At 39.5% G+C, this 14,651-nt stretch overlaps 2 protein-coding genes across 2 annotated transcripts in view; both read right to left on the reverse strand.

Moving 5' to 3' along the window:
• The window catches only part of LOC311161569 (uncharacterized protein), a gene marked incomplete at both ends in the record, with an annotated part of 44,790 nt that extends 44,078 nt beyond the window's left edge, over window positions 1–712 (reverse strand). Inside the window, one exon of the mRNA XM_084219242.1 lies at window positions 704–712. Coding sequence (XP_084075368.1) covers window positions 704–712 — 9 coding nt within the window. The remainder of the gene's footprint in view (window positions 1–703) is intronic.
• Window positions 713–1,921: 1,209 nt separating this feature from the next.
• Window positions 1,922–14,651, reverse strand: part of BRIP1 (BRCA1 interacting DNA helicase 1) — a 46,122-nt gene continuing 33,392 nt past the window's right edge. The window contains exons 17-20 of the mRNA XM_084218884.1: window positions 7,691–7,803; window positions 6,220–6,302; window positions 4,107–4,424; window positions 1,922–3,419 (exon numbers count right to left, since the gene is read on the reverse strand). Coding sequence (XP_084075010.1) covers window positions 2,584–3,419; window positions 4,107–4,424; window positions 6,220–6,302; window positions 7,691–7,803 — 1,350 coding nt within the window. The 3' untranslated portion in view covers window positions 1,922–2,583. The remainder of the gene's footprint in view (window positions 3,420–4,106; window positions 4,425–6,219; window positions 6,303–7,690; window positions 7,804–14,651) is intronic.

Below are 14,651 nucleotides of genomic sequence, written 5' to 3' on the forward strand. Positions count from 1 at the left end.
TGTAAATAAATTAAATCTATCCAAACTGCTTCAGAGAAACACAGTACTTGAAATACTCAAAGGTTATCATTCATATTAGTTAATAATTCAATATACACCATGCTAAAAGTGTTTAACCTGACTTAAATAGAAAAATGTCATATAAAATCTGAGGGATTTTATGGCCTGTAACAGTGCAGGCTATCAAACTATTGGGAATTTTGAAAGGAGCCTGGGATGGCTGGTGCCTTTGTGTTTCCCACGAAAAACAAAGGTATCTATTGAGTGTGTAAACCAGAGCTCTGCAGATCAGGAAGAAACCATTTCATTGTGTTATTTCACTTGGAAAATGCTATCATAAATTATTCTGGATTCCCTTGCACCCCAGCACTCAGCAGCCCCTCAGACCAGGTGTTTAATCCATGGATGTGGTACCTTTCTCTCTCGGGAGGAGCCACTCTGCCTAAGGGCAGCTTTCCTTCTGCTGCATCTCCTCTGAACTTTCAGTCCTTGAATAAATTCAAGATTTTGTTAGTATTTTAGGCAACAGAGATTATACTGAGCTATTATATCAAAGCAGGAAAAGCATTTTCAATACTGTAGCCTTGATAGATGTGATAAATCCAAATAAATAATTTTAGGAAATTCAGTATATTGACTTCACTTCCCTTCTATCTGCAGGCTGGGCAGTATTTAATTCTGAGAACTACCATAAATGTATTACCTCTAACATATCAAACAGCACAGTTATGAAATAGAAAGACAAATTCAGAATGAATTTACACCAAAAGCAACAGTCCAAACCTAGCAGAACACAAAGGGGATTTATCCACCTGTTGATTTGAGTTTTTAGAGGACAGAAATTTTTTTCCAGAAATCATAGTAACAAGTGCTGATGTTTCAATGCATATTTCAGAACTAATGGTTAATTTGATGTAAAGTTTAAATGGGTGTGATGTGACACAGAGCAGGCCCTGCCTTAAAGGATTTCTGATCAAAGGAAGAGGCACCACAGCTCAAGAAAGGAACAATCTGCTCCAGATAAGGAAAAGGAGATGGATTTTCTTCTTTTCTTTTTGAATGTTATGGATTTAAAGACAGACAAATCTCCTGAAGGACAAATAAGAGGCTGTGGGCCCCTGGATGAGCAGACAAGTGACAAAGCTTAAGTGATTTCTGTTATTTGTTCAGACACACAAAAATGCTCAAAGGGGTTTGGTGCAGAAGATTTGCTTTAGGGAAACTGAGGATCAAGCCCAAGGACAGCTCTAGAGGCCAGGAACCAAGAGGAACTTCAGCATTATTTCAACAGAAATGAAGAATATTTCTCTTTAGATGTGTCAGAGGTTTTCAATGCTGGAATTTCTGCCCTATTAACTAAACCAAAGCTGTCAGTGAAATCCAGGACACCTAAACCAAGGAAACTTGGTCATCAGGATTGCAAAAATTGAACCAAAAGCCTTATGCCAAATACTGCCAGTTGAAGAAATTCTAGTGTTCTTCTCATCCTTGCAGTGTCCAATTTCACAAAGATGAATTTATTCTATAAAGAAAGGGCACAATTTAAATCCTATTGATATGAGCATGTTCACAGCTCTGTGGGGATGGACTCCAAATGTTATTTAGAGGGGGAAAATGACCAGTTAATATGGAAAATGACCAGTTAATAATTTCATTTCTACTCTCAAACAAAAATTATCAACACATATGAACCAATCTTTAGATGGCAAAAATCCTGCATCTTCATATGAATGTAGGATAGCAATAAAGAATCTTTTCTTAAAAAGTCAGTATGTTTTATTACAGAAAAATCCTGGCTCTTTTCATTGCAGAAAATAAAAAAAAACATTAAAATACTTTTTAAAAAACCCCAAAAAAACTAGACTGGGCAAGATTCAAAGACCTTTGTGTACAATTTACATTTTATATGTTACATGTAAAAAGTGCTTGTAGGACATACAAATGAGAACAGGTTTTGACATGAATAAACACAGAATCCAAGCAACAGAAATTAGATCCTCTCACAAAAGGAAAACTTCAAGAAATCTCAAATTCTTCTCTCAAGAAGCTTCTCATCTTCATCAAATATCAAGATGTGCATAGCTCCTGCTGGACATTTTGATGTAAGAAATTGGAAGGAACCAAAGTACTGGAAAATAAACCTGGTTTAGTATTTAGGCTCAATCTGTCTCTAACTTGATCTGCAAAGATGCTGTTCTGCATGTTTTACTAAAAAATCCCAATCTAACAAATGCAGAGGACCATAATTTGGTTATATGGGTGTTTGGCTTTCTGAGGAAAACCCCAATTATTTGACTGTATTGAATGGTGGATTAATTAAATCTGTAATGGACAAACCAATAATTCCAGGTCAGATCCTACTTGGGTTTCTATTCAGAATTTCTAGACATGATGTCCTTCAGCCATGAAGTCAGGATGAAGAATTTTCATTTATCTCTAGAAAACTGCACATGGCAAAACTCTCCCAGTGAAAACCCCAAAGATAAAATGAGAAATGGAGCCTGAGGGAAGCTTTTGTTCCATGAGGACAGGGATGGTGCAGCTGCCCTGTGGTGTTTTGAGGGCTGCTCACCACAGGAGCTGTCACCAGGTGCCACTATTGCCCAGCAGAGAGGATGACACACCTTTATTTCGGGATCTGGAGAGGCTGATTTTCCTTTTAGGGATGTCCATCTCCTGAGCTCCTCCCTGCTCTGCTCCTGCTGCAGCTGCCACCCCTACAGCCCTGTCCCTGCTGCTCACATCTTCCATGATCCCATGGGGACTCCTGGCAGCCTCAGCTTTTGCAGTGCCATTCTGTGCTGCTGAGGTGCTGCTGGCAAAAGGATCAGCAGGGACTGTGGAGTTCCCACATTCCTCCCAAATGCCAGTGGTGGAACAGGCTGGAACTGGGGGCTCAGTTCTCTGCTCCTCTGGGTCTGCATCATCATAGAGTTCTGGGGTGAAGTAAATGCTTTCATCCTCATCCTCAGCTGGTGCTGAAGGCTCAGCTCTCCCTGCTGCTGAAGGGAACTCCCTGCAGGGCTCAGCTGGAAGCTGGAGCTCAGCAGGATGTCCCTCAGCACCTGGGGCCTCAGCACTCTTAACTGAGAAATGAGTTGTTTCCAAACATGATTCTGGTCCACTTGGTCTGTGCTCTGCAATTAATGATGATTGGCATTGATTGAAATGATCAATAAGGTCCCTGGGCCCATTCACATGCTCCTGGCTGCTGCTCCCTGTGGCCCTGCAGTTCTGGGCTACAGGAGTTGAAGTCAGAGGCTCAGAGCAGCATTTCTCTTCCACCACATCAGCACTGGTCCAACCATTCATTTCTCCTCTCTCTATTTTGATTGCTGCCATTTTGGGGGGGCAGTCCATATGTTTCCTTCTCTGTTTTACATGGTGAGAGTGGCTCTCTGCATCAACCTTCTGGTCACCTGTGACAAATCACAAAACATGAATGAATTGCATCTGATTTACAGCATGTTTAGCACATCAGAATTACCACTGTTTTAGAAGGTTTACAGTGATTTACAACATTCATTAAAAACAATAATACAAACAAAAGCCCAGATGTTATAACAATCTTTGCACATGAATTGTCTTAATTAAATGAATAGATTAACAGGCACATAAAGGTAGAGTATGACTGGATTTGAAATTTGTAATCTTTATTATTGTGCTCCTTCTTGATTGAAATGAAATCAGAACCTTCCCTAAAATTTAGGGATGGATTTTACTTGTGAAGCTGGAACCAGAGGAGATCACATAGAAGGAGTCTCACAGCAATGCCTAAACAACAGATGTAGCTTGAACCAGGGCTCAACTTGCAATAATGCTAATCTTGATGTGTTTTAAATATATTTTAAATTATCTTCATAGTGCTCAATGGAAAAAGAAATTAAGATGAAACCATTTTGATTGTACTATAAACTTATCAAAGATTACTCTTTTAAGACAACCAGATGGAAGGAGAATTAATTTCAGTCTGTTGAGCACAGCTCCTCCACATTTGTGAATAATTATCATTTTCCACGATAGCACTTCTGTAATTTTAAAAAATCATTTGTTTCCTCCAAAAAAGATTCAGCTCCCCATGACATTGCCAGTGGAAATGAACATACTTTGTGTCACTGCTGCCATGCTGTCACTTGGCTGCTCCCATGCTGTGGGATGAACTGAGCTGACGGTTGCAGTAAAATGAACTTCTGAGTCCAAATTCCGCTCCTGACTTTTAGCAGGAACATCTGGGGACAGAGGAGTGCTGTTCTCCTGTTGAGAGCCTTGGGAAAGCTGCCTGGGCTGAGCAGGGAGCTCAGAGCTGGGCTCTGAGGAAGGCTCCTCACCCCTCTGGTTGCGGAGGGCGAAGGCGCGCAGGGACTGCAGGGCGCTGCCGAAGGTGCCGTGGTGCTGCACCTGCTGCCGGATCCACTTGGACAGTCCTGGGGGAAAAACACCTTACTCAAAAACATCAAACACCTCACTCCAAAACATCAAACACCTCACTCCAAAATACCAGCACCTTACACCAAAATATCAGCACCTCACTCCAAAATATCAAACACCTTAATCTAAAATATCAAACACCTCACTCCAAAATATCAAACACCTCACTCCAAAATACCAGCATCTTACTGCAAAATATCAAACACCTTACTCCAAAACATCAGCACCTGTACAGGCATTTCCCAGCCCCAAACAGCACCCTAACATGGAGCAGGTCTCTGGCACAGACAGAAACACAACTTTCCCAGGCATCCTGCTGGGGAAGGCTGGGAGAGGATCAGAAATAATTCTTATCTGAACCTGCTGTTAACACCTGGTGCTGTGAACGTGTGCAATGTGCTGTGGAGATTTGTTCATCAAAGGGTGGATCATTAATTAGCCAATGGTGGTGTGTTTGAAGTAAAGGACCAGTGAGGTCCATGTGTATCTAAGGGTCTAGAAAAGAACAATGGGGTTCTTAATAAAGAGTTATTGATCAGCCTTCATACATGGAGTCTCTGCTAATTATTGATCAACCTTCTGTAATACATGGAGTCTCTGCTAATTATTGCCTGGCCAGGGGCCTGTTACAATGACACCCTAAGAGTGCAAATATTTCTGTAGGTATAGTCTCAAAGATTTCAAGAATTTGCTCATGAAGCTACAACAATTCCTCCTTTCCAGGGCTAAGAACTTGATTTATTCAATGGCAGTATTCTGATAAGCAAACTAAAATTATCCTTCTTTTTCTATTAAAAGCCTTTCCCCTTTTCACCAGTCTTCTTTTTAGGTTCAATCTGCTGCCTTGCATAAGCATCATTATATTTCTTTGTTGCCTGGCTGTTCATTCTGCTTGTTATCATGAATTATTTAGAAGTGGCTTACACAGAGTGCAGCTATTTATTATCATATTTACAGGGTCTAATAAAAATTTGAATAAAATGAAGATTTTTATAACTTTGTGTCAGATTAAGTGACAGTAACTCAAAGAATCACAACTGTTCTACAACTACAGGTTTTCTAATAACCTGCTCCTATCAAAATAATCAAAATATTAAATATCAGAAGTCTTGAGCATAACAGTTTTTTAGATTATATTGGAGCACACAGGGGTCAAGTAAAAACTGACTGCCTCAATTTTAGAAAGCGTTTTTGAACCCATTTAAAAATTCTTTGTATATCAATTAAAAAACAAAACAAACCAAATAAAACTGAACCCACAACAACAGAGAACTTCACTCTTCTGTGAAGTTTTACTTTTTACAGAACGAAATCTTACCAAGTCTTAAATATATGGATTATTTGTGCTCCTATACGAATTTCTAGTGTTTCCTTCAATCATTTCAATGTATTTTTAGTACATCAAGAAGGAGCTGGACTCAACTGCAGCAGCTGAGCTCCACCTGCTGACTAAGCCCAGCATGGGCTGGTGAGCTCAGCTCTGCCCAGCAAAAAGGGCAGGAACAAAGGTGAAAACACATTCCTAAGCAGTTTCTTTTCTACTTTTTATTTTTTTAAGGTTGCCTGCAGGATCTGTTTTATTTCACCTGCATTTATTTCTACCCAGTATAAAAGCACAAACAGAAACCCCTTGTTGTATATTGAATATTCACCAGTTCAATCTTTGTTCCATGGCTGGGCACATTCTGACCCTTCCTACTCATCTGTATTTGTACAGCCACATTTCTGTCATTCAGAGTTTTCAGTATTTTTAGACATTAGGAGTTTCCCCAGAAGATTTTTACCTCTTACCAGTTATGTATTTATTTGGGTTCTTCCTGAAGCGGTCGTCAACTAAAATAAGAGCCCCCCAGTCATTCCTGTGCCTTATACACCTAAAAGTGAGGGGAAAAAAAGAGTATTTATGTAATTAGAGGGCACACAGCAAAAATCTGGGGGGAACTGGGAAACAGGGATTGCTCTGAGTCAGCTGGAATATGCAAAATTATACAGGAGGTGCTCTTCTACTGCATGCACCAAAAATTGTTATGGATGTCATGGAAGCTTCATTTCCCTTCAGTTGAATGTACATGAAAACAGCTAAATTAAAAATAAAGCACACAAATATTCAACAGCCAATCAAACCACACAATTTATTTTCCACTCTTAACTGGGCAGTGTAAATATTACAGAGCTCCCTGTCAGCTTGGTGGAACGTTCTGGTTTTATCAAAATCCTTCCCCACATCTCAGGTTAGCAAGGGCTTTGGCTCGTGGTTTGAAAAGGAATTTGTACCTTTATGTCAGAATGGAAACCTATTTTCTCCATTTTAGACCACCCAAATAATAAATTAAACACTAAGTAATTGTCACTAAAACTTGATTTAAGTTCAAGCTGATTTATTTCATTACTGGTAGTCCACAACTGAGAGCTTTCTTTACCTATTTTAATTAATGCTCTTTGATTCCAAAGAGGAATTTAAGAAATCAGGCCTGTAAGAACAAGAATCCACAATGAGATTTCCTAATGTTACAATTTCTCTCCATTTTCTCTCTAAGCCTTCATTTATGTCATCACATTTGCATTAGGACTAATTCAAATCAGAAGAGTTTTCCAGCTGATGTTTCTGTAGCCATGACAGATGCACAGCACCTACAATAGATATGGATGACAGCTCTAATCTTTATTTGTATGATACATTTTGTTGAAGGAGGATGAATTAATTCTACCTTGTTAAGAACATTTGGGGGAATTTTTCCATCTAGGAAATGGAAGCTGTACCACTTTCTTCTAAATCTGGGAAGAGATCAGTGAGCACAATAATTGAATTGACCTTTTGCAAAGGTCTGAAAAACCCCACTGCTATTTCTCCCTTTCAAAAATACTTGTAGGCTAAATATCAAACAACTGTTCTGAGCCCACTGAGAGTGTGAACAATTAGTGCATTGGAAAAGTCCTAAGGATCTTCATTTGCTTTAAAGCTCAAGAACTGTTTGTCTCTGCTTGAGCTTTTATTTTTCTGTTTCCTATGAGCAATAAAACTTCAACTAAATTGAAGCAGGTTCTGAATGCAAAACAAAATCTCTGAATTATAACAATGCACAACAGGCTGAAAAGCAGAGAATTGTCAGCACAGAGCAGCTCAAGAGACAAAATTTGCAATATGAGAGGTTTGGCCTTACCTACCCCATTGTGCTAAAAGTGGGGAATAAAACCTTAAAGATCCCCCTAAAAAAAGTTCTCCAAACTTCCATAGTTTTAGTTATGTTTAGTTATGTCTCACCTTCCCAGGGCTTGGTTGAGAGCTCTGTAAGCTTGAATTTCATACCACTGACTCCCTGATAAAAGGCCTCTTGTACTTTTGTGCTGGTCATTGTACTTCCTCTTTAATTCAACCTAGGAAGGAAACCATAAAATATTTGGTTTATTAATGCTGTTGAAAAGGAGATATTCTAAAAGGGGAAAACAAGCAAACAAACATTGGTTAAATAAGAGAATATATAAATTGTGCTTCAGTGTTTCAACTCTATGTTTTGTACACTAACCAATTCTGGCTTCTGAAATTGCCCTTAGCTGTGATCTGTTCCAATAATTTCAATGTATTGACATGAGCACCACACACTCATCCAAAGCTCTGTGCCAGTGAGAGGAGGATAAACTGTTCAGACAGGTGAAAAAACCCCAAACCAGGTACAGGCAGATGGACTCCAAACCCCAGATTTATTGGCTCTCCCAAAAGGAAATGCCCCACTGGAGCTCTCCCTTTATCACCAAAGCCACTCCTCATCCCCAGCTGGGACCAGACCCTGCTTTCCCCAGGGAGGGTTCAGCAAATCCAACTTTTCCTCCTCAACAGGAGCTGCAAAAGAGCTCTGGGGACAGAGGGGCCTCTGCCAGGGACCAGGAGCCAGTGACACAAAGTTCCCAGCTTGGCATCACCTCCTGAGGTCTGCAAATGTTTCACTGCAGAGCATGGTGAGATCAGGCAGGGAAAAACATGTTCCCCTTTTTAAAACCACATCCCTGATGCTTCAGAATCCGGAATGAACTGCCCAAGAAATGCCCTTCCCAATCAGGATAACCACACACAATGCCTGGTCTGAATTGGAACAATTTGCATTATGAACATTATTTATATCAAAAGGTTTTACTATTATTATTATTATTATTCAGCCAGGGGAACTGAATTATTATTTTTTTTAAACAAGCATAAAACTACACCAAAAAGGGTCTTTCTGCTGCTCTTTTGTACAGTATTAACCTTTCTAAACTGACAAGTGAAAGGACACGCTTCAGGAGAGAAAACAGCAGACTTCTAACCTCTTCTGACAGGTAACTTTCAAGTTGCATTTGGATAAGAAATTTTATTTTATGTACTTATGCCCTTTAAATTGCCTGTCAAATTTACAAATTCAATCTTTACAGCCAGAAAGTAAATTCAGTTTGATTTCACAGATTTAATATTTGTTCCAGTCACTCAGAATTTAGTGACTGGCATGTGAAGTTTCCTTTTTAATTTTCCAAACAGAAGATGATTTCTTCTGAACGGTCTATGAACATGAAACCATTCTTTAAAAAGGAACTTGGCTTTATCTGTGCATTTCTACAAACTGAAATACTACCTGGAGAAAGAAAAGGGTACTGCTCACCTCTGGAAATGAGGAATGATGATGGAAAAGTTCACTGCAGCCTTTAAAACATAACCATTGACAATATTGTGTGTGCTTGCATCTGTCTTCTAGCCCTGGTCAGTTTTATAACCATCTCTTTTTTGGAAGAATTGTGTTACCAGCAGGATTATGGTCAGTTTTATAGCCCTGGTCAGTTTTATAACCATCTCTTTTTTGGAAGAATTGTGTTACCAGTAGGATTATGGCCCTTTGGAAGCCATGGAGGTTTCCCAGCCCCTCAGACTGTGCAAACAGTGTTGGAATAACTGCTCCTGTGTCTTATGCTGAAAAATGACATTATTTTTAAATACCTGCATAAACTCACTGAAGTAGCAATAAAATGCAAACCTGTCAGATCACCTAAATAAAATACATTACTTCCACATTCTTCTAATACATGTCAGTGCTATCAAGCTCACTGCTTGTATGTACACCAGCAATGACATTTCATTGCTCAAATGATAGAAACCCCAATTTTTAACATAAACCCCCATGAGTTTGAGGGGTTTTAACCCAAATCCCTTGCTCTAAGGGTGTAACATATCTCTAAAACTTCCTTCTATTAATTTTAGAAGAGTTCCCAGAATAGAAGCATTCTGTTTTCTCCCTGCAGTGCTCCTGCCTCAGCAGAGATGTGAGCTCAGTGTGCAGGGGGAGGCTGTGCAGGTAAAAGGCCAGGGCCTGTCATTTTAATGCAATCAGAATCTATTTCATTGTGGACCTGCTGCATTCCCCCCCATCAATTCCAGGCCAGATTCAAGCTGACATGTTACATATGTGAAAAAGGCAGTGCCTCCTGCTAGCAAATATCCACAACGTGCAGGAAAGCACAGGCTAGAAGGGATTAGTTAAAATGTCAAAAGACAGCCTTTTACTTTTACCTGTTCATCCTTAAAAACATCCTCCCAGCTCTGGGGCAGGATTTGCAGACAAAGAGCTGCACAAGGCCCCTGGCAAGCTCTGCCATCCTGTAGCTGTCACCCAGATTAGGCTTTGATCTGTCTGGGAGGTCACGGGCACAGCCACGCTCACTGCGAGCTCCCCACGTTCCACCTGCAAACCTCTCCTGCTTTTAATGCTTAATTACTCTGACATCTTTCACTCTGCAACGTTAACTGGGAAACAGCAGCGAAAAAAGATAAATGCCATGAACAATTTTTTTTTTTTTAAAGGATTGGAAAGATACTTGGAGGCAGTTTGTGCTACAACTCAAGTGTATTTTTCAAACTGAATTAGCAATAGAGGTTTTTCTCCAGTGACAACAACATTAAATGACATTTGTTACATTTTAAAATAAGTTACCTGTGGTGATATTCCTTCATGTGAAGAAACTCAGACTTATGCAGGATATAAATTGATTCATACTGTGTTGACCATGGATTGCATGAGTTAGTTCACAGCACAAAGCTGAGAGGAGGAACTCAAAAACTACAGCTTGGTTTTGACCCCCAAAATAACCTGCAAATTCACACAGAGCCTGCAGCCTTGTAGCAGCACACCAGGCTGAACCAGGTTTATTCAGAATACACAAACAGCGTTTAAAGCCAGGTATACAAATACCAGTCTATGATGGACTAATTATTTCTAAAGAAAAATCAATCAGGACACTGTAAACTGATTTATCAGTGCCACGACATGAAGGTTGAATGGGCTAAGCCCATTTGTTTATTTTGTGCAATTTAAATCAGCAAAATGAACTCTGCTTGGTTTGTTTCATCTGGCAAAGTTTTGAGGGATATTTTTAATGCATTACTTCACTGAACCAAATGCAAACTTTGCTTTTTAAGAACAAATATAAGTAACAGTTTACAATTTTTTTTGTTTAACAAGTCAGGCCTGTTCTTTGATAGGACATCACCTCACAAACATCTCCAACTGTTTGGAGCTTGCCTCCTATTTGCTCTGGTGGGATAAAGGAAGAGAAAAGAGCTGGAAAAGGCCAATAAAGCTGGGCCTGTGTCCCTGCATGGACAGGTGGAGGTGGCAGAGCCACACCTGGGTCAGCTCGTGCCCTTCCCTCCCCAGCACTCTCCTCCATGGAAAAAAAAAGCCAGAAAATGGATAGAAACACTTTCTGCCATTCCACTAACTTATTTCTCTGGTTTTATGAGAGGAAAAATAGTAATGAAAGCAAAGACATTGCTCACATCATCCAAAAAAAATTTTTTCAGTTACATTCATGTTTAACATCTACTAATTCCCCATCTCTTAAAAACAAACAAGCAGAGAAAATACCAGGTGGTCACTGCCTGCTTCCATCCCAAAAAAGACATAAAAATGTTTTTTAAGCAAATCTCCTGTCCTAAAAATCTCATGTGTCCACTTAGAGTCTCTCTTCCACCTGAAATAGCAATAATTAGAAGTTTTCAGGAACACACTTGCCATCTACTTTCCTCCTGACGAATGCCAAGGAACCATAAAAGTTTGTGAGTGCAGGAAAGTTAAGACAGGAAAACCCATTTCTTTTCTTTTACATCTGAAAATTCTTAACTAGAAGCAGCACTGAACAGGGCAGCATTTCACTCACTCGAAAAGCAGGAACAAGGGCTGGGGTTGAACACAAATAATGCAGATGGAAAGGCCTGGCTGAGTCACAGAACAAGCTTCAAACATCCTCACCCCTCACAGAGCCACTCACAGCCATGCCTAAACACAATATTCCCAGTGATGAGCCCACAGGAAAATGATATTATGGCAGGATTTTGTCTCTGAATGCTCCAAGCATTCCAAGTGCAGGGTTAATACATAAATAATATGGAATAAGCAAATGCTTATTAGCTGAATTTTACCAAACTAGATTCTGTCAATTACAATAATTTATTAAGGTCATTCTAATGAGTTCATAGAAATAAATAAGGTCACTAGACACAAATATAACACTTTTATTTTCATTTCTATTTTATGTAAATACTACATTTCCTCATAAAACAGCAGCACCCCCCCAAACTGCCAGTGAGACATGATCAATATTTGTACTGCTCAATTCTCATCAGGGTGCTGCTACACAGGAATTGCTCAGGTGACCTTTTCTGCCTGAAAATTTCTGCCTTCCTTGGATAACACTGAATAAAAAAGGAATCATTCGAGATCTCAGACTTGCTCTCACAGGGGACATGGAAATATATTGGGATTGAACAGTGCAGTGTGAATGGGGATATAATCAAAACTAGAGAGTTGCTGAGATAGAAAAAATGGCACAATAATACAGTGCAAGGGATGTTTCCCAACTCTGGTTAAGCATAATAATAATTTAAATTAAATGTTTTAGAAATCTTGCTTTTCCTAGAATATGGTAAAGAAGAAATGAATTTTTCCAGAAATCAATTACATAGCACAAAATTCTTTCTCCTTTCAAGGGACACAAAATATATAGGCTTAAAAACTGCCACAAGGACTAGACACTCAATCTTGAAACATCATTATTCTGAAATGACAGAAATATCTCAGTTTGTTGAGATAGGAGAAGTGGAAACTTCAGCCAAAGAGCTGCAAAAATTTGTATCCTTAAGTTACATAAAGCCCAGCAAATTGCAATTGAAGTGATGATTTCCTTGGTGCAGAAATAAAGGAGATATTCCCCCCAGGGCAGCCAGGGAAATAATTCCCATTAAAGGCAAACTGCAGCAGCACCACTGCTCCCAAGTCCCAGCCTCAGGGAGTTCAGGAAAGAGTTTGACTTTGTGCATTTTCTGCTGTGTTTTGGTCAAGTTCTGCTGGTTGTTGCAGGATGAATTCCCTCTCCTGTAGCAGGATCAAAAGCATCTGGAGAGGTGGAAGTGCAGAAAAGCTCTCTGGGCAGGGGGCTCAGTGCCTGCACCTCAGAGCTGCCCATTCTCAACATTTCTCTTTCTTTTCAGCTCCCCAAGGTAAGAACAGTAAATTATGACTTGAACTAAACAAGTCACACTTGGCTCCAAAATCAGATTTTCCTACCTCTACTTTCAGGTCCCAGAGGTAGGCAGAGGAAATCCTGGTCACAGCCAAAGAAGTCATTTTTGGCTCTGAAATAAATTTTCCTGCTTTACTGGAGCCAAACTCTACCATTGAGAGCACCAGAGCTTTGAGCAATCCTTGAACATTTTCTTTTATATTATTTTGTTTTAGCAACCTGATTCTTCAGCAATATGAAACCCTTTGCAATAACACAGAATTAGGGGGTTGGCCCCTTTCTTCAATCAGTTTTGTTTATAATCAGGTCTGAGCCTGAATCATTTCTTTCTCCCTAACCCTGACAAAGTGTTTTAGACTCTTCTCTTTGTTAAAAGCAGTGAACCTAAGATACAATATGCCTAAAAATGTTGAAGTGAAACTAAATTATTATCTTTAAAGCCTCCACAGAAATTACTGTGACTTATAAAAGCACACAGTTACTGAAGGAATTCCAATGTTTGCCATTTAATACCAGGATTTGTGGCATACACTTAGCACAAACATATGGAAAAACTAAAATTGGATATTATTCATCACACTTGACAATGAGTCTCTTGCCCAAGATTGATGTCTGGATCCAAAATGCTACACTTCAAAATATCTAAGAGAAGTTAATTAACAGTATGTTAGCATCAGATAGCACATCTGTGGGATTATCCATCTCTTGCTGTCACATTATTTATGTTCCCTAATATTACAGCTCAATCAAGTTACAAATCATAAAACATATTTAGAAAGCAGGTTGATCACAGACAAGTCATATTAGTGGAGATGAGCCAACATCAAACTGCCACCATAAAATATTGCCCTCCAAAGGGCCAATCCCACAAACCCTGCTGCTTGTGTCAGTCCTGGGAGTATTAAAGGGATTACTCACACAAGTCAAAGCTCTGTGCAGGAGTAAGGGGTTATGGAATTGAGGCTTAAGAGGACTTTTATGAACCCAAAAAGCAGAGATTCAAGTGTTTTTTCATGTAGAAGCCCAGCACTGTTTAGTGGTTTAAACCAATGCCAGCAGCATATCATTCATGGCTATTCCAAGGGAATTGTTCATCATTTGCATTTCCTATTTTTAAAGGAATGTCTTTATCAATCATCTTATCAGTTTCCTCCTCTGGTACCTCTGCTGAGCACCTATTGCTGTGGGAGAGCCACAGATGCACAATTTTCTGTCCAAGCCCAACCTGGCCTGTGCCACTCTGGTTAGAATTTGATGTCTGCTGAAAACTCAAGGTCCTCCCCAGAAGTTCCAGGCTTTACCCAGTTTTCTGCTTCACCCACAAAATCCAAAGAAACACCAACCAAATGTGTGCCACTATTCTCTAAACTTCAAATGTTTCATTTGGGAATTCCAACTCCTTTCCTGAGCTGAAAAAGATGCTTAATCTTCCAAATTTCTTTTCTATTTCTACAAAGACACTAATAACCTTCTTCAGAGTGACCCTCTTTCACTTAATCCTTCTTGCAACTCAGCTGGTAAAAAAACATGAGCATTAATCCAGAATTGTTGGAGATCTGATAACCCTAAAAAGTCTGAGCAAAACAAAACCCTGTTCAATATAAAGACATTTAAAATAAAAGCCATTTCCTGCAGCATCCTGAAGGAGCTCTGCAGATCTCATGCTGAGACTGGTGCCTGCCCTT

The sequence above is a fragment of the Fringilla coelebs genome (genome assembly GCF_963513975.1).
Source record: "Fringilla coelebs genome assembly, chromosome: 20".
Taxonomy (NCBI): Eukaryota; Metazoa; Chordata; class Aves; order Passeriformes; family Fringillidae; genus Fringilla; species Fringilla coelebs.